The sequence below is a fragment of the Cyphellophora europaea genome (genome assembly GCF_000365145.1).
Source record: "Cyphellophora europaea CBS 101466 unplaced genomic scaffold supercont1.4, whole genome shotgun sequence".
Lineage (NCBI taxonomy): Eukaryota > Fungi > Ascomycota > Eurotiomycetes > Chaetothyriales > Cyphellophoraceae > Cyphellophora > Cyphellophora europaea.
In genome coordinates this window covers 1,235,197-1,252,527 of record NW_008481810.1, presented here as the reverse complement: position 1 = coordinate 1,252,527, position 17,331 = coordinate 1,235,197, and the positions used below count along the sequence as shown (strand labels likewise).

Sequence of the window (17,331 nt, the reverse complement as noted above, 5' to 3'; positions counted from 1 at the left end):
CAATAGGCAATAGCCCAGCACTCAATCGTCGAACCCCTCAGGCACCTTCCTCGGACCCTTCGGTACTGCACACCCAATTAGCCCATGTCCTTCCACAGCAGTCCCTCATCCACCTGTCCGCTCCAATCATCTCTCATTCCCCATTAACCGCCGTAGGGATGTCTGTTATAACTCACCAGGATAACTATGCGGCACCGCGGGCGGGTCAAAGTCGCCAAATCTCGCCCGGATGCTCGGCAGCGTATACAGTAGCGGCGGACCCATGCTGCCAACGACGATCGAAAAGAAGATCGCCGGCTTTTCGTGCATTGCCCAGCGCAGGTACCGCACCGGCGAGGACCAGAAGGTCTGCGGGATACCCGACATTGTGGTTCGTGATGTGTTCGACGGTGGGTGAGGAATGGGGTGGGGAGGACGCGGCGCTCGCCGGCGTTTCTGCTGGCGGAGAGGAAACGCTTATGGGCAGAGAGAGGCGGCTTTCGCGAAAGACGGTGACGGTGGGTAGGGAGGAGGTTGCGCAGAGAGGTCTATCTCAATTGCAGTTGCGGCGAGGGACGACGTTCAATTGGAGCTTGTAGCTGCTCGGCCAATGACGAGCGGCGAGGCTGGACTGGGCTTGGCATGGATTTACCACCTGTTCCTAAGAGGACGGGCGCATGCGAATCAGTAAGGACTCCTGCCAACGACATTCCTACAGAGCCAGCGACACGTTAAGATGCGGCTCGCCTTCTCTTCGTTATGTCTCCTTCTGTGGAGTTGTTTGTGGAGTGCGGTCTGCGCGAAAAGTGCCGTCGGGGACCGCATACTAGTGGTCATGGAGGACGAGGGCCAGAGAGGGGAGTATGCGCAGTTTTGGAAGGACCTGGAGTGTGAGTCTCCCGCGGTTTGGGAATACCTCTGGGGTTGCTGATCAGCGTGTGACTACAGTGAGAGACTTCAAGCTGAGCTTTGAGTCTCCCAAAACGGAAGACCTATCGCTGTTCCGGCACGGCGAGTTAGCATACGAGCATTTGATCCTCACGCCGCCTAAGTCCAAGGGTAGAGTACCATGTCCGCCAGCAGACGCTTTTACTAATGTCTATATAGGCTACGGCCCTTCTCTGACACCGAAGGCCCTTCTCGCCTTCACCAACGCAGGCGGCAACATCCTGCTCGGCCTCTCCGCCCAGTCTGGCACCCCCAGCGCCATTTCCTCCCTCCTCCTCGAACTCGACATAGCCCTCCCGTCTGACCGCTCCGCTCTGGTCGTCGACCATTTCAACTACGACTCCGCCTCCTCGCCGGACAAGCATGAAGTCCTATTACTGCCCCGTCCTGGGCCCCCACGGCCCGACGTTGTCAACTTCTTCGGCGGTAGCGGCCTGGTGGCATTACCGAACACCGTAGGACAGAGCCTGGGCAACACCAGCCCGCTACTGGCACCGATACTGAAGGCGAGCAATACGGCATTCAGCTACAGTCCAGCGGAAGAGACGGATTCGGAAGCAGGCGACGATGGCTTCGCCACGGGAACGCAGCTGAGCCTGATCACCGCCATGCAGGCGCGCAACTCGGCGCGCTTCACCGTGCTGGGAAGCCTGGAGATGCTGAGCGACAAGTGGTTCAATGCCAAGGTCAAGGGCAACGACGGCAAGAGCGTGGCGACTGTGAACCGCGAGTTTGCGCAACAGTTGACCGAGTGGGCGTTCAAGGAGGTGGGCGTCTTGCGGGTGGACAACGTGGAACATCACTTGATCGAGGAGGGTGATGCTGCGAAGCCTGCGGCGAACAGCACTCAGGTGGGCTTCTCGAACCCGGAGATCTATCGTATCAAGAACGATGTGGTGCGTTTGCCCAGTCCTCCCCGCCCTTCCCATCATTCAAGTCAGCCGAGCTAACACGTTTCCCTTCCAACAGGAATTCTCCATCACCCTCTCCCAATGGTCTCGCGATCACTGGGCCCCCTTCACCCTACCCGCCGGCGACAGCGTGCAACTCGAATTCAGCATGCTTTCGCCCTTCCACCGCCTCGCCCTCTCACCCGTGCGCACCTCTGTCAACAGCACCACCTTCGCCACCAGCTTCACCACCCCGGACCAGCACGGCATCTTCGCCTTCAAGGTCAACTACAAGCGGCCGTTTTTGACGTCGGTCGAGGAGAAGCGCCAGGTCACGGTCCGCCACTTCGCGCACGACGAGTACGTGCGCAGTTTCCGCATCCAGGGCGCCGTTCCCTGGGTCACGGGCCTGTGGGGCATTGTGGTCGGCTGGGTCCTGTTCGTGGGCGTGTGGTTGTACGCGGAGCCCAGAGAGGTGCGGCGGGAGAAGAGCATGGTGAGCCAATGAGCGATCCGGTGGGGACGGGCAGTTTTGTACCATATAGAAACATTGCGAGGGGGGTGGGGGTCTTGTGCGCCCTGGAATTGGGGCCGCAACGCCAATGGAAATGGGACATGGCTAGACTAAAAAGCAATGCTGTCCGGCTGGCTCATGAAATTGATTTTACCCAGCGGCTCAGGTGTTTTTAACCTGAAAGTTCACGAGCTAGACAATTCGGGAAGGAAGGAGCTAGAGATGTCGGAAAGGAAGATATGAGAAACCAAATCTTGAGCTCATGCCAACTACTGCCGCCCCACAGCAGATTCTACAAAGGCTAATGTACGTATGGCAAACTTGGAGTAGAGGAAGTAGATACGTTTCGTGAATGGGTTGTTGATACAGTAAACGGAGCCGGCGCTCCAGCGAAGCGGAGATGTATGTAGTATCTAGTATATAATACATGCGTGCCACCCTGTGGCTGTGGGCGGCGATGGCAGTGTCCTGACATGGTTAATGCCTCCTGCTGGCGTGTACCAGTGTGCCTCTGTGAGCCTTGCACAGGGTTCCAAAAGGCGTGGAGACCGTTCGCTCTCCTCCTAAGCAAGCAGGCGTACGTGCGAGTCCGCAGGTCTGCTCTAGACGTTCGCGAACTGCGCGGGCCGCCATCTGATTTGCGTCCAAGTGTCCAAGGTGCTGCTCTGGCCTTGTCGTTCAGCATCGCTGTTGGGTGGGCGAGTGGACGTGAGACTGCATGACCAGCCAGGTTTTCTTCAAGCCAGTGCCTCGAGGTTCGTGTTTGAAACTCGCTTGCTTGCTCGGGATCTCTGGAGGGTCGTCCACCTCGGGGGAGATGAAGCCGGGCTGCTGTGGTTGGGCGGCCCGGGTGAAGCGCCACTGCGGTCGCGATCGTTGCCTCGAGTCACCCGGGTGCAGGGCTGGTTGCAGTGTTCTGCTTTGTGTACCACCTGTGAGAGCACGGCCACCGCAGCGTGGTAAGCCCCAAAGCTCCTGTGGCACATCCAAATCGATTCTCTCTCCACTCTGCAGCCTTCCCTCACAGCCCCCTCGTCTTATCCGCATCAAAGCCCAACCCCTTCTCATCGCCCCTCCCCCTCTCCCCCTCCGGCACAGCCTCAAACGCCGGCTTCCCGCCATACAGCTGCCTCGGCTTCCTCACGCCCTCGACCTTCTGCCCTCCCACCAGCACGTACTCCGGCTGCAGTAGATTCCCATCGTTCCCGCCCTCCAGCTCCGTCGACGCCGAGATGGGCTGATGGCCGCGGAAGCGCTTGCGCATGTCGACCATGCCCTTCTTGCAGTCGCGGAAGCCGCGCTTGAGCTGCTGGCACTGTTCGGGGAGGGTGTGCACCAGCGGCGGCGAGAGGCAGTCCAGCGGTTTGTGGTGCTCGACGAGGATGCAGTCGGACTGCTGCAGGCAGGCGGCGAGGGCGGCTCCTGCGTGGGGAACGATTGCGTTAGTTATGCGTGGTGCCAGTGGGGTGAAAGTGCTATGGGGAGAGATGCGTACGCAGTTCTTTGCAGGAGGAGGGCATTGTGTCGGTTGGGTGGGGAGCGCAGCAGTCGTATTGGGCGTTGCGGTGACCAGGGAGATATAAGATGCAGGATGCTACGCTGAAAGAGACATGGACAAGAGAAGTGGGTGGTGGTGGTGAGCAGCATGTCCTGTATGTCCCAGGTTGATCTCGAGAAAGCTGCAGCTAATGGAGAAAAGTGCAGCCGAGCTCCGGTCAACTCCACTCATTCACTGCCTGTAAACCATGCACTGTGCTCGAGAAAGGAGTCGTTCAATTGAATGCGCAGTGACAGCCTGGGAGGAACGTATACATTCAAAAGGGTGGCCGGGAAAACATTCATCGCTACCATTGCAAACTTGGTCGTCGTCATATCTACATGGCTCTTCTCCACTACATACCCTGTCCCACCCTGCTCGACTGTAATCGATTGCTAGTGCTGTACAATGAATCAAGCACCCAAGTCCGACAAAACCGACATGCTATAACGCCTGTGTCATATGCTTCATCCTCAACCCCGAACATTACTCCCTCATGCCCCATTTGCAAAATGACTCTTGAAGAACGGCATGATACTTTCCAAGTGCCGTTGCACATCTTCGGCCTCCCTTTGCATCGCCTGCCGCTTCGCCTTCATGGCATCAATATCTTCCTGCAGCTCACGGTGCTGCTTCTGCATCTGAGCATGTTCGTCTGCCATACTCTCCTTTTCTAGTCGCAGGTTGTCCTTCTCCAACTCATGCCGCCGAATATCAGCCATCAGGGTGGAAAGCTCCTTCTCCTTCTTGCGGAGATTGTCTCCCGACTTGGAAGCAGTAAAAGACATGTCATCGATTTGCTGGCGAAGTTCGACATTCTGCCCCTCCATCTCGCGAAGCAGAAGCTTTGAGTTGTTGAGTTCGGTGGTGACAGTCGCAAGCTTGGTTTCAGCGTCCTGGTCAATCTTGGATAGCTTGGTCTCGAGCTCCTGCAACTTCCGATCTTTGCCCCCAAGCTGACTAGTCAGGGACCGTATCTGCGATTCGTAGTCGTCGTTGCGTTTCCGCCGCTCCTCGCTAGCTGATGACTCTGCTCGGCGAAGCTTGGTCTCGAGATCCTCGGCGCGGCGATCCTTTTGACTGAGCTGACTCTTCAAGGACCGGATTTCTTGCTCCAAACTTGAGGCTCGAAGGTCGCGCTCTCGCTGTGTTTCGCGCAGATCTGACTCGTGCTCGGATATTTTGCGGTCCTTGAGGTTGATTTGACTCTTGAGACTTCGAATCTCCTGGTCCAGATGTTGAAACTTGTCTTCGCTTTGCTCAGCTTGCTCGAGCTCTTCTTCCAGTTTTTCGACTTGTGCTTGCAGCTCTTTTTTGTCTGCTTCCAGTCGCGTGATGATCTGGCCGGCTTGCATGACTTGATCCCTACGCATGGTCAGCTCCTCACCCGACTTCTTCTTTGCGTCGACAGCCTCGTCAAGCTGGTCTTCTAGCGCTTCTTGCTCCACGATGGCTTCAGAAAGTTTCTCGGTCAACTCGTTTTCACGATCCCGGAGACGTTTGAAGATTTCCTCTTTGTCAAGCGCAAGGGCTCGCTCAGCTTCTAGGGTTTGCTGGACAGATTGACAATGCATCTCCGCTCGCCTCCTCTCCTCCTCAACACGTTGTCGCTCGAGCATGTCTTGCTGCATCTTGTCCTGGAGTTGCTCTATTCTTTCGTCTCGTTTCTTGACCTCGTTCGCCGTCCTCGTCGCTCCTAGGAGAGGTTTCATGCGGACGAAGAGCCTCCACCATGGATTCGCCTGCAAGTCCAAGTATACGTTGAGATTTCGCTGTATCACTCGCGTGGCTTCCGCACGATACAACTGCTTGAAAGCAATTCTTCTTTGCATGAAGCCACGGGCGACTGACTGAAACTTGGACATGACTTCTCGGATCAGGCTGTCACGCTTCTCTTCGAGCTCCGCTAAGACCCCAGCGCGGAAGAAGACTTTCGTAAGACCAACACGATACTCTGACGCATCCATTCTGAGTCTGTCCAGCATAATCCTGGCGGCCTCTTGTCCGCCGAGATAGCCCTTTGGCATGTTCTCGCAAAGCACTTCATAACGTGAGCGGAACTCAGCGAACGTCAACCGATTAGGGAAGCCAGTCCTTGCGATTCTGATGCCTTCGAGTACACCATTGCACCGCAATTGATCGAGGACAAGCGGCGCTGTAAACTGCTTCGGTTTCTTCTTGTGATTGGGCAGTATGCACCGCACGAAATGAGGCTGCGTGGAGTGTAGTTGTCGCATGAGAGTCGCAAGTTGCTCCTTGTGTCTTTGAGCCACGGTTCTAAACAGGCCGCGCTTGACACGGCTGCGCGGACTAGATAGATCATCGGCTTCGTCCACGCAATCACTGAAGAGATTCGAGATGTGCTCGTCTCGAGAACTGGCCAACAGCCTCGTCAAATTGTCGTTGAGGGGGTCTTTGTTCTTTTCCAGCCAACCTTCGGTAGAATATTCTACCTCAGCAGCGTAGTGCGTAAGGATAAAGCCCTGGCGTGTACGAGCCGAGGCGTACTTGGGAGACTTTTTCTCCCAGAGGGAATTCAATTTATCGGTAAAGGACTGGTCTGTGGCTTTGGGCATGACCGAGTCTTCGTCCAGGCAAGAGAAGATGCCTATAGGATTCGGCAGCTCGATCAAGTCGATCGTGGGCTGCAGGTCTTTGCCGAAATCGATGAACTGCCATTCAATCTGTTCACGAGCATATTCTTCCTGTTCGAGCACAAACATGTAGTGGTTAAAGAACTGCTGCAGTTTCTCGTTGGTGTAATTGATGCAAAGCTGCTCGAAGCTGTTTGTCTCGAAGATCTCAAAGCCAGCAATATCAAGCACGCCGATAAAGTGATTGTCATCACTGGTGAGGCCGGCGCGGTCAAGTTGAGTATTAATCTTCGAGACGAGGTCTCCGAAACCACGCTCGTAAATGCCTTTGGCGAGGGCATCAAGGGCCAGTCTCACTTGTTCTGGAGTCTGTACCTTCTCCACCCATTCTCGACCTGCTTTGACCTTCGGATGAAGCAGCCCTTTGACGAATGGATCAGTCTGCACTCCGAGTAGTCGACAAGCCTTGTCAATGGAGCTTTTGGCTTCGGGTGTGAGGGAGGCCTGGTCAGCTGCGCGACTCTCTTGTCTGACTGCCACATTTCCCAGATGCAGGATAGCCGCAATTGTTCTGAATATGGCCATTTGTTGTTCCTGGGAGATGTTCATGATGTGAAAAGCTTCAACAAGCGTATTCCACTCGTCTCGATCCGATACACCAGTGATTGTGTCATTGCCCATGCGCGTATAGTTGAAATGCTCCACGTCCATGCCCGAGAGCAGCAGAGCGTCGCGCATTGACTTGTCCGCGCCGGCTAGGAGCTGGTAGAAAACATGGTATGTTCTTTCATCACGGCTCACTCTGACCACCCGCGACTTCTCCAGCAAATACCAATCAATGAAGGCTCCAGCAACTTGGCCAGTCCTCGTAAATTGGATGCGAATGAATTTGCCAAAGCGTGACGAGTTGTTGTTGCGAACAGTCTGGGCGTTGCCAAAGGATTCAAGGATGGGATTTGCCCTCAATATTTGCTGGGAAAGGTTTGACATCTGCTTCGCGGGAGCCCTGCCCGTCAGTGGCGTGTCGGCGTCCGAGGTCGCGACAGCGGCGAGATACTGAATGACCTTTTTGGTATTTTCTGTCTTGCCGGCACCAGATTCGCCAGTGACCAGAATACTCTGGTTCTCACCTTCGTCAACCAGCTTCCTGAAGGCCTGATCTGAAACGGCAAAAATGTGCGGGCGCGTGTCTTCACGCGCTTGGCCCTTGTACATCCGTACATAGTCGTTGCCGTAAATCGGGAGTGGACAGTAAGGATTGATGGTCACAAGGAACAGGCCAGAGTAAGTGTATATCAGGTCGGACTGGTACCGCGTATGTAGATTGTGGATGACGGATGCTTCGTTCAGATGGGTGAGCTCGGCCATATCATCAGCCTTGTCGAACTTTGCCGGGTTGACCTTATCAACATCGTCGACATGTGTTTCGATCTGAGAGCCGTCTTCGAACTGGATAACAACGCGATCGCCGGGTAGGTCTTCGACAACCCAACCGCGGACGAAAGCTTTCTCTGGATCCTTAACCCACACATATCTCTTGCCGGAGAAGTCATTCTCGCCCTCGATGGACGAAATCCGATCTTCGCTCTTTCTGATCTCATCGGACTTGATGAACTTGGGGGCAAAGGTGCTCGAGGTACTCGCTTGCCGCTGAAGGGAATTATTGCGCAAGTGGGACGGCAAAGAGCTTAGCGAGCTGCTCGGAGAGAACGACTGCTGCCGCTCATGTTTGTGGACGGGCGTGGGTGAGTTTGTGTTGAAGACGGCCGACCGTGGCCGACCGGACGGGGAGATGGGTGAGGCTAGCGGCATGTCGAAAGATCTATGGGAGGGATGGTTGGGCGAACCGCCATGGAAAGGCGACGGGGTGCTTCTAGTATCGTGTATAAGCATCGAATGAAGCGGGAGGTTGGGTTAACAGCATGAGCAGGAGGAGGGGAAGCGACACAGGCTTGGTACGACCGTGAATGGGTGCGGTACCGAGTAGTACAAGAGCGTTGGTTGGGAGGCATTACTACTGTGTAGCAGTTTGGACCCTAGTCAATCTCTGTTGTCCCCCTCGTCATGCGGTGGGTGACCATGGCAACGGGCTGGTCTAGCCGTTTTGGGCAGGAAGTCGACTGGGCAATGCCAAGCCCCTAGCCTCACGAAGGCGATATGTACTCATTCGCGACAGTTCTAGAACAGGTACGTATCTGCAACACGCATATGAGAGGATAGCCTGAGCCCCACGTCCATAGCGGGCGATAAGCTCAGCTCGACATCTCCCGAGTCCGCATTGTCAAGGGCTTCAGACGTCGCGTCGGACACCCTATGGACGGCCGCGAGGACTTTTAGATACAGCCATAGACTTTCTGTGGTCAGCCGCAGGTGCTTCGATGGGGCTTACATTGGACGCATGGTACAGTCGAGGTGGTAGCGGCTGCAGCTTTACCCCCGAATAACCACAGTGGGTGATCTAGAGAGAAAGGCGCGGCTGCCAGAAGCGACTACGAGAGACACTTAGAAGCGAAGCCTATTCTGAGAGAACGTTAATGGATTGATGATACTGGTCAACTGATTTGCGCTACGATCGTCGGCAGTTATCGCGTATAAGATGCTGCTTGATGAGTCTGGAATGATGTTACTTGATGACCCTTCAGCCTGTGAAACGCGTGGAAGCACTGCTCGAGCAGTTCAGCCTTTGAATCCTCGGAGAACACCCATGACTCGGTCCATGAACGGAGCAGGATTGGCGCGTGCGGCGTCAGCCATAGCCTTTGCTATCTGCTCATCAGGAGGCCCGGCAATCTCGACACCCGCAGATGCAGCCTCAGCTGCAACAGCCTGAGGAACTTGATGGCGGCATATCTGAAGAATAGCCATTAGGCTTCGCGTCTTTGACGACTTTCACAAAAGTTGAAGTGGCCCAGTAGGATCCTTGTCCCTCTTGTCTGGCTGGGAAGGTCATAATTACCAATAAATCTTCTCAGAGCATGGCAAGCTCAAGTATTGCGGGCAATCAGCGCCAAGCCTTTAGTCTCGATCTAGCCTGCGCGCTCCGCTTGGACTCCAAGTGAAAGTCGACTTTTGATGGACAAGTCCATCCTTCATCGCGTTCACTCTATCGCATGAACTCCCGTTCACCAACATCACAGCAATCTTTCGGCAGATCCATACTGCTGTCGCTATTCCATTATCACCAGCGGATTTCAGCCGCAGAAAGGTGACGTTGCCACAAGCTGCTCTTGTCTACCTCCTGCGGGCTTTGGACGGCGTGTCCTGACTGCTACTTTGCTGGGGATTGCAAAGACTTTTATCATGTTCACAAGTCTTCCTTGCGCACTTCTACTACATTGTTTGTCGAGACCTCGATGATCAGAGCTGCTCTTCGCTCTTCCGGGTTTCGTACTGAGTGTCCAGATGTCGCAGCCGTTCCAGAATTCCGCCGCGCAGGGTTACGGCGCTGCGTATGGGCAAGCCTATTATCCGCCGCAGTCGCCGTATGGCCAAAGACCTACCTATCCTCCGTCTCCGTACTCACAGCATAATGCGCATGCCTCTGCACCTTTTCAGCCTGCACCTAACCCTAGTATGAACCTAGGGCGGTATGATGCCAACAGCCAGGCAGCTCCTCCTGCACAACCATTCCCATTTCCTGCTGCTTCTTTCCCTCCAGAGATGCTCAAGCAGTTTGCCAATGCTGGCGTTCCTCCGCCACCTCCGCCTGGCTTTCCGATACAGCTTCCCAACGTAGGCTTCCCACATTTTCAACAGCAGCAGTCGACAAGCCCCTCGTCGCAATTTTATCATCCTCAGACTCAGATCTCCGATGACGGTGCCGATGCGTACGATCCTCGCTTTCCGCAGAATATTCTCCAGAGTTTCCGAACGGGCGTCTCAGCGGCCACTCCAGCGTCACATGCGACCCCTGAGGTGGCGCGTAAAGAGAATCAAGAAGTTGGCAGCGCATCCTCTCATACTGTGTCGCAAGGCGAGCCTCATCCTGAGCAGCAACAAGCATACGATCGGGCATACTTTCCCCCCAATCTTGATGGTGTGTTGGCCTTACCGATGTTGCAAATCAAGCTGACCTTCTAAATAGGTGCCCAACACTCAACTCAAGTGCCACCATCGCTGCGTTCCATTGGTGTGCCAAAGCCTTCAGGCTACAGTTCCGAACAAGTCGGTACGAGCAATGCGTTGCTGGGACAAGATCTTACCTCCACAGAGCCTGCGCCGCCACAGGCCACATTGTCCCACGCCAATGACCCGACCAAATTGCCCTCAAATAGAACAGCGACTGCCACGGCTGCTACTGCGCCAACCTCTCAGGCCGAATATAAGACAAAATCTATTCCTGAATTGCGGAATTTGGCGAAAGGCGCACTTCTATCACTTGCACCTCACGGCATTCAGTACGAACAACTTACCAAGGAAGGCGTGCACCCTGAATTACTGAAGCAGTTATACGCCGAGTTGGGTATGAAAGTCGGCCCTTCGCCATCGCCTGTAGCTATGGCTATAGAGTCCGTAAGTAATACTAGAACTGTGTCCGGCGATGAGGTCAAGGCAGGGCTTCAGCCGCTCGACACAAGATCACCTCCTGTTCCGAATCCGAGTCTCGAGCGCAAGGACCGCATTGCGCAGCTACTTGCAGCCAAGAATAAGCAGCCAGCACCCGGACGAAGCACCTCTGAATCAAATCTGTCGCAAACCACACCAGATCCATCAAAAGCAGACACTCGAAAAGACACCCCACCTGTCCAAGTTGCCGCTGGGCCTGGCTCGGACGGTGACAGCCAGTCAGAAAACAAGGCGAAAGGTTTCGCTCAAGCAGAGGTTGTTCGGCAGAGAATGGAGCAGATGCGCAAGACAGCCTCAGAGCAACAAAACACCGGGAACGCTGTACCCATACAGGTACCACTGCCTTCAATTGGCGGTTCCATTGGCTCTCTTGCTAGCCCATTCACTTCTGGAATACCTGGTCTCACAATGATGTCTGCAGATGATGAGGGTGAAGCAACACGTCGGTCCGCAAAACGCCCTCTCGAGGATGCGCCGGATCAGGCGGAGCCTGGGTCTGCCCACAAACGCCAGAACACTGGAGTTTCTTCGAAGACTGACGGCGAAGACATGGAAATTGATGACGCATCCTCCTCGGAGGCGTCTGAAGGTGAAGTCGTCGAATCTCCGAAACGCAGCACAGACCAACGGCAACAAAACTTGCCATTGGCGACAGTCGCTGCAGCACACACAACCACACTCCCTCCAGCGAGGCCTTTTGCTTCCAGTCCCATCGCCAGGCTGACGCCGGCGGAAATGGCGGAGAAGGCAGAGATGCTTAAAGCAAAGTTCTTGAAGCAACGTGCTCGACAAAAGGCTCTACAGGACGGCTTACCAGACCTCGACGCTGAAGTGTCGAGGACTGAAACGGCCTTGAAGAATCAGCGGTTGCAACTAGAGAAGACGCAGAAATACATTCTTGCTCTAGAGGCTGATTTGGCGAGGGCGCGCCAGGAGGAGCAGGACCAGCTTGATAAAATCCGTCGCTCAGAAGAGCAGCTGCAGGAAGGTCTGACTGGACGTAAGCGATACGCGGAAGAGCTACAGACCTTGTCCGTCGAGCAAACTTCTACAGATCGACGCATGGCCGATGTCCAGCAGCAGCCCTCGCCACCATTGGGAGTAGATGCTATAGCGACGAACGATGGCACTTGGACGTCTGCGCCCTCAGAAGAGGTTGAGATCTCGGCAGCTCGAGAGCCCGACATGGCGCACATGACTGCGAATGATGGCCAAGCTCCAGAAAGACAGATCGATGCGCTCCCGTCGTACACAGGCGATATTGTCAGTGGCACCTCCGGCGAAGACAGCGAGAGCAGCGAAGATGTCGGCGACATCACGACCCACACAGGCCACCATGAACAAGAGTCTGCCGACACCACAGCCCAGCCACATGCTGAATTTGGCGATCAAAGCTTGGTCAATGAGACGCCCGAAGATGAGGCTTACGAAAGTGATAGCAGTGACGGCAGCGCGAGCATGTCGGATAGTGCTTCCGAAGGGAAGAATGGTGATCAAGAGGATGATCAGGAGGACGATCAGGAGGACGATCAGGAGGAAGGCGAATACGAGCCACCGGAGGATGACCCTACTCAGCCTATGGACATAGATGATGGATCCTCCGACTACGAACCAACAGACTCGCCCATCGATGTCCCATCGGCGACCGCCGAATATGCCGCAGAAGAGGCCACCAGTCCCGATAGCGACATGAGGGACGCCGCACCTGTGGACGACAAAATGACTACGGCTGAGATCCTTGTTGAGAAGGAACTCAATTTCATGGAACAGCAAGGTGTGCTTGCCGACTCTGAATCCACCCGCGTCCATGACACTGATGGGGGCCATCAGCGCAATCGGAGTAGTGCACCGACAACTCCTAGTGCCCGATGGCATCGTGCAAGACCCGCGGTTCGGCCGTTGTCCAACGCTGGCGAGAGCAAATCCACCAGCTTCTCTGCTTATCGATCTCCCCTGACGTCCTTTCCATCGTACCGGTACAACGAGCAATTCGATGGCGAGGCCAAGGCTGGCTATCGGTCGCTAACGTACAGTAATAGTATCGATCCTAAAGTGCCTCTGTGCCCTACGGAGCTTTCAGGAGAGATATGTCAAGACCCAAACTGTGAGGAGCAACATTTTCGACACCTTGGGCTAAGCGGTAAGCGATAGCCCTGCCCTACATTCCCCCCCGGAGAAGAGTCTGACCCTAGACCAGACGACAAGATTTTGGCACAAATGTCATCAGCAAGCGAATTTTCTGATAAAGCAGTCCGAGAGTCTTACCTCCATGGACTCAAAGCTACTATTTCTGAGCTGCGCGCCAAAGGTACCAGAGACTTCGAAGACGTGGCGCGAGCACTGTCAAAGTATCGCCGCGACTTCCTCGCCACGCAATGAGCTAACCTTCAACTCTTTCGCCCGATTACCAAGGGCCCTTTCTTCTTCCTTTTGTTCTGGATATGTACGCATGAGCGAGTGACTTCATATGGACTGGTGCACTGCATTTCGCGACCAGGCCGCATAGATGACTGCAGCATAGCGAGGGGCCAAATTACCTGGATCTGGGAGCTCAAATCCTGCTTGGAGTGGAAGCAGGTGCAAGTCTGATGCTTGACTTGTGTGTACAACATCTGAGTCTAGAGAGTCGCCTCCGGCCTTACATGCAGATAGGTCCTTCTAATGTCACCTTTGATCACTTCAAACATGTGCTCTTCTCCTTCTCCTTTGCAGGTAGGTAGGCTCGACCTGAGTAGAACAAGGTGAGGTGCTTCATGTGATGTTTTCCTACTAGACATCGCATCGCAGTGGTGACTGCTCGACTAAAAGACCGCAGTGATGGGACTGTCAAAGGCCACTCACTTGCATTTCAGGTCAGTCGAGGCCATTCCGAATGCGCGTCTTCACACCCGCTCAAGTGAATTACAAGTCGCCCTGGACCAGGGGCCCTTTCCTGCCACGGGGCGAAGGATTAGTGAAGGAAATGGCCTTTCCTCAGGACTACTTATATCGCAGATCTCACCTCGTCTTTTATACCTCTTGCCAATTTTCACACTCAGACTTTTCAAGGTAACAACGCTACTTACCAACCACAACGATGCTATCCTTCCTCCTCTTCACACTTGCCGTGCTATGGGGTCATAGCATCGGCTTCACCATTCCTCGGGCCGACCTCACCTCTGATAGCCCTGTCCTCAACGATGAAGCCCTCCACACCCCCACTCCAGCCGCCTTCAGCGAGTCTGATCTCCTTCAGCTCAACGAACACCTCATGTCCATCGAAGGCCAGACTGGAGCCATCAGAGTTCGGACCGGATTCCAATTCGAAGCCCACATCACAGCTGCTTTGTCTCTCCACCGTGGCATAGCAGGGGTTCAGGGTTGGGAGCTGGTATGGGATGACAACCTTGCTCGAATCGCCCAAGAAGCAGCGGATCAATGCGACATGAGTCATCCAAACGAGAATGCTGTCGTCGGAACATCCTTTGTTGTTTCTCATATTGGCTACGGTGCCGCTTTTGATCTGGAGAAGGAGACCAAGGCGGCACTCGAGACTTGGAGAAACGAAGGGTATCGAAGCGATGGTCCTAGGACCTACACCACAGACCGCCCGAGCATCATGACTCAAGGCGCGAAGACTGTGGGATGCGCCTGGAGTCGACACTGTGCAGCTTACTTCTTCAAGTGTGCCATCAGCACTAACGTGGCCCCATCGATGCTCAAGAAGAGCACTGGTGCAGTTCAAGATCTTAGCTGGGCCTCGGAGAATATGCCTAAGTTGATCAACCAGTTCCGGGCTGCCAGAGGCGTCAAGCCACCCCTGGCACGGGAGCCAGCACGTGAGTGGGAGGCGTACAACAGTGCTAACAAATGCAAGCCCGACTTCGTAAGTGGTTGGCCATTCGCGATCCCTTCAAGGTGTACTGACAGTCAACCCCCAGGTGAAGGACGAAATGCGAGACATTGGCTTCAACGCCAGCACGACGGCTGAAGAAAAGCGTAGCCGAGAGTCCTGGGAAATATGGTCAAGAGATGAGACCAACTTCGACTCAAAAGACGGCATGTACGATCTGCTCACCCTAGCTCGCGGAGATTATCGGTTCGTTGGGTGCGCTTGGAGTGACCGCTGTGCTAAGATTGCGTGGTCAGAAGGCGAATGGTTAGTCTGCCGATTCTCAGTGAAGCAATGACCTCGTGAGCCATTGAGAAGCCCGCGGCTCTACTGATTCCTTTCTCGAGACCTAACGGATGTGATGACGGTCCAGGAGCGTGTTGTCCTAAGCGCGGCCCTACTTCGTGCAGCATTGGACAGTACGGATTCGGCTCGAGGAGCTATATAGCGAGACAGAAATCGAATGATACGAAATAACAACGATGGAGACTCCCACCGAGTACCCCAAGACTTGCTTCTACTGCTTCTACTCTGCTAGTCGTAGCCACATTGCAAAACCGAGCTCTCGCACGGAGGCTGTCACTAAAGGTCGACGCATAGCAGAGGCCGGCTCTGTCGTTCACTGCCTGATGCCAAGTTCATTCAGTGGAGTCTTTGTTGCGGGCGCTGCCTGTGACGCGCTCGCTCGTCCCCGCACTCAGCAACTTTTTTGAAGTCCGAACTTTTCGATACACTCACTGCCTGCAGTATACTTGACTGACCCAATCGACTGCACGAACATTCAATATGCCTCGAAAGCGCTGGATCGACAAGAATAATGCTCAGACATATAAACTGCTCTACCGCTCGCAAGATGATCCTCTCATCCACGAGGAAGGCGAGCGTGCGCTGTTTGCAGTGGGCGATCCCACGCCCTCGTCCTCGAAACAGCCCGCCACAGCAAAAGATCTACATATTGCGGATTTAGAAGATGAAGTGGACCTAGAATCGATGCGAGAGAACGAGGGCGAGGCCGCGCAGTATGGTGTTTATTTCGACGACTCAAAATACGACTATATGCAACATTTGAGAGACATTGGGGAAGGGGGAGGCGCCGCACATTTTGTCGACGCCATGCCAGTCAAGTACAAAGGCAAAGGGAAGGCCAAGATGATGAAGCTGGAAGACGCTCTCGCGCAAGCCACACTAGACGACGAAGACGACGCGCCATCATTAGTCGAGGGCAGCAGATATGGCGATGCGTACTCCAGCTACACGGCCGCCACCAAGGACAGACAACTTGAAAGCCAGCAAGATGTACCGGATGAGATCGCCGGCTTCCAGCCCGACATGGACCCCAGATTACGAGAAGTGCTCGAGGCTCTCGACGATGATGCATATGTGGACCCTGCGGACGACGAAGACATCTTTGGCGCTCTCGGGCGTGACGGCAAGAATGGCGAACTCTCGCTCGATGAATTCGAGTACGACTACGGCGCCGCAGACGATGATGACGGTTGGGAGTCAGACGCAACCGAGAAAGCACCCATACAACCATCCACTCAACCTCGACCCCAACTCAAGCAACTTGACGCCCCAACCTCAGATTCCCAGCCCATCTCCACAAACAACGAGTTCTCGGTCGAAGACGCCGAAGCCGCGGCCGAACAAGACGGCGACTGGCTCGCCGACTTCGCCAAATACAAGCGCGACACCGCCACCGGCGCCCGCAAAGCAACACCTGATGTAGGCGGGGCCTCAGTTGCCGCCGCCTCCGCTGCCCACGACCAAGCCCCCACGCTCTACACGCTCAACGGCACGCCCCTACGACAGAAGAAACGCAAGGGCGCCCTAACGAACCCATCCGCCTACAGCATGACATCCTCCTCGCTCGCTCGCACAGACGGTCTGCAACTCCTCGACGCACGCTTCGACCAAGTAGAGAAAATGTACGCGCTCGACGAAGGCGACGAGTTCCTAGACGAAGACGACGACGACGACGATCGCGACGGCGGCATGTCCCTAGCCAGCGGCATGACGGGCCAGAGCAAGATGAGCAAGATGAGCCAGATGAGCCAGCTGAGCACGACGAGCTTCGCGGACGAGGGCGCCGTCCGCACCGACCTGGACGGCATGATGGATGGGTTCCTGGGCGACTGGGCCAAGGCCAACCCCGGCGGCGGGAAGAAGGCGGGCAAGAAGGGCAAGAGGGGCAAGCATGGGAATGAGAGGTATGGGCTGCAGCAGCTGGACGAGGTGAGGAAGGAGCTGGGGCCCGCGAGGCTCAGGAGACCGGTGCAGAAGGGCTTGAGTTGAGCCGGGCGAGCTTTTGATATGAACCGCACGAATGCATGATTTAGAAAAACTGGGTGGGCGTTTATGAGGAGGGAAAGGGGTCGGAATAGATTCGTGGACCGGTGCGGACAGACAGAGCGATACCCGAGGGCCTTTTG

General features: G+C 55.1%; 7 protein-coding genes across 7 annotated transcripts; 4 read left to right on the top strand and 3 right to left on the bottom strand.

Annotated features, from left to right (window-relative positions):
* Nucleotides 1-21: 21 nt before the first annotated feature.
* On the bottom strand, nt 22-366 carry HMPREF1541_04701 (uncharacterized protein; the record flags this gene model as incomplete). Its single annotated transcript, XM_008719045.1, has 2 exons — nt 22-65; nt 177-366. 2 exons carry the CDS (start codon nt 364-366, stop codon nt 22-24), a joined length of 234 nt encoding a protein of 77 aa, XP_008717267.1.
* A 349-nt stretch (nt 367-715) lies between these two features.
* Nucleotides 716-2,325, top strand: HMPREF1541_04700 (uncharacterized protein; the record flags this gene model as incomplete). The annotated part of the gene is made up of 4 exons (XM_008719044.1): nt 716-869; nt 928-1,038; nt 1,087-1,823; nt 1,897-2,325. 4 exons carry the CDS (start codon nt 716-718, stop codon nt 2,323-2,325), a joined length of 1,431 nt encoding a protein of 476 aa, XP_008717266.1.
* A 1,027-nt stretch (nt 2,326-3,352) lies between these two features.
* HMPREF1541_04699 (uncharacterized protein) lies at nt 3,353-3,851 on the bottom strand (the record flags this gene model as incomplete). Its single annotated transcript, XM_008719043.1, has 2 exons — nt 3,353-3,753; nt 3,827-3,851. 2 exons carry the CDS (start codon nt 3,849-3,851, stop codon nt 3,353-3,355), a joined length of 426 nt encoding a protein of 141 aa, XP_008717265.1.
* A 511-nt stretch (nt 3,852-4,362) lies between these two features.
* Nucleotides 4,363-8,274, bottom strand: HMPREF1541_04698 (uncharacterized protein; the record flags this gene model as incomplete). The annotated part of the gene is made up of 1 exon (XM_008719042.1): nt 4,363-8,274. One exon carries the CDS (start codon nt 8,272-8,274, stop codon nt 4,363-4,365), a length of 3,912 nt encoding a protein of 1,303 aa, XP_008717264.1.
* Nucleotides 8,275-9,864: 1,590 nt separating this feature from the next.
* HMPREF1541_04697 (uncharacterized protein) lies at nt 9,865-13,407 on the top strand (the record flags this gene model as incomplete). The annotated part of the gene is made up of 3 exons (XM_008719041.1): nt 9,865-10,498; nt 10,547-13,168; nt 13,226-13,407. The coding sequence occupies 3 exons, from the start codon at nt 9,865-9,867 to the stop codon at nt 13,405-13,407; spliced, it is 3,438 nt and encodes a 1,145-aa protein (XP_008717263.1).
* Nucleotides 13,408-14,104: 697 nt separating this feature from the next.
* HMPREF1541_04696 (uncharacterized protein) lies at nt 14,105-15,197 on the top strand (the record flags this gene model as incomplete). Its single annotated transcript, XM_008719040.1, has 2 exons — nt 14,105-14,893; nt 14,949-15,197. 2 exons carry the CDS (start codon nt 14,105-14,107, stop codon nt 15,195-15,197), a joined length of 1,038 nt encoding a protein of 345 aa, XP_008717262.1.
* A 488-nt stretch (nt 15,198-15,685) lies between these two features.
* On the top strand, nt 15,686-17,194 carry HMPREF1541_04695 (uncharacterized protein; the record flags this gene model as incomplete). The annotated part of the gene is made up of 1 exon (XM_008719039.1): nt 15,686-17,194. The coding sequence occupies one exon, from the start codon at nt 15,686-15,688 to the stop codon at nt 17,192-17,194; it is 1,509 nt and encodes a 502-aa protein (XP_008717261.1).
* Between the last annotated feature and the right edge of the window lie 137 nt (nt 17,195-17,331).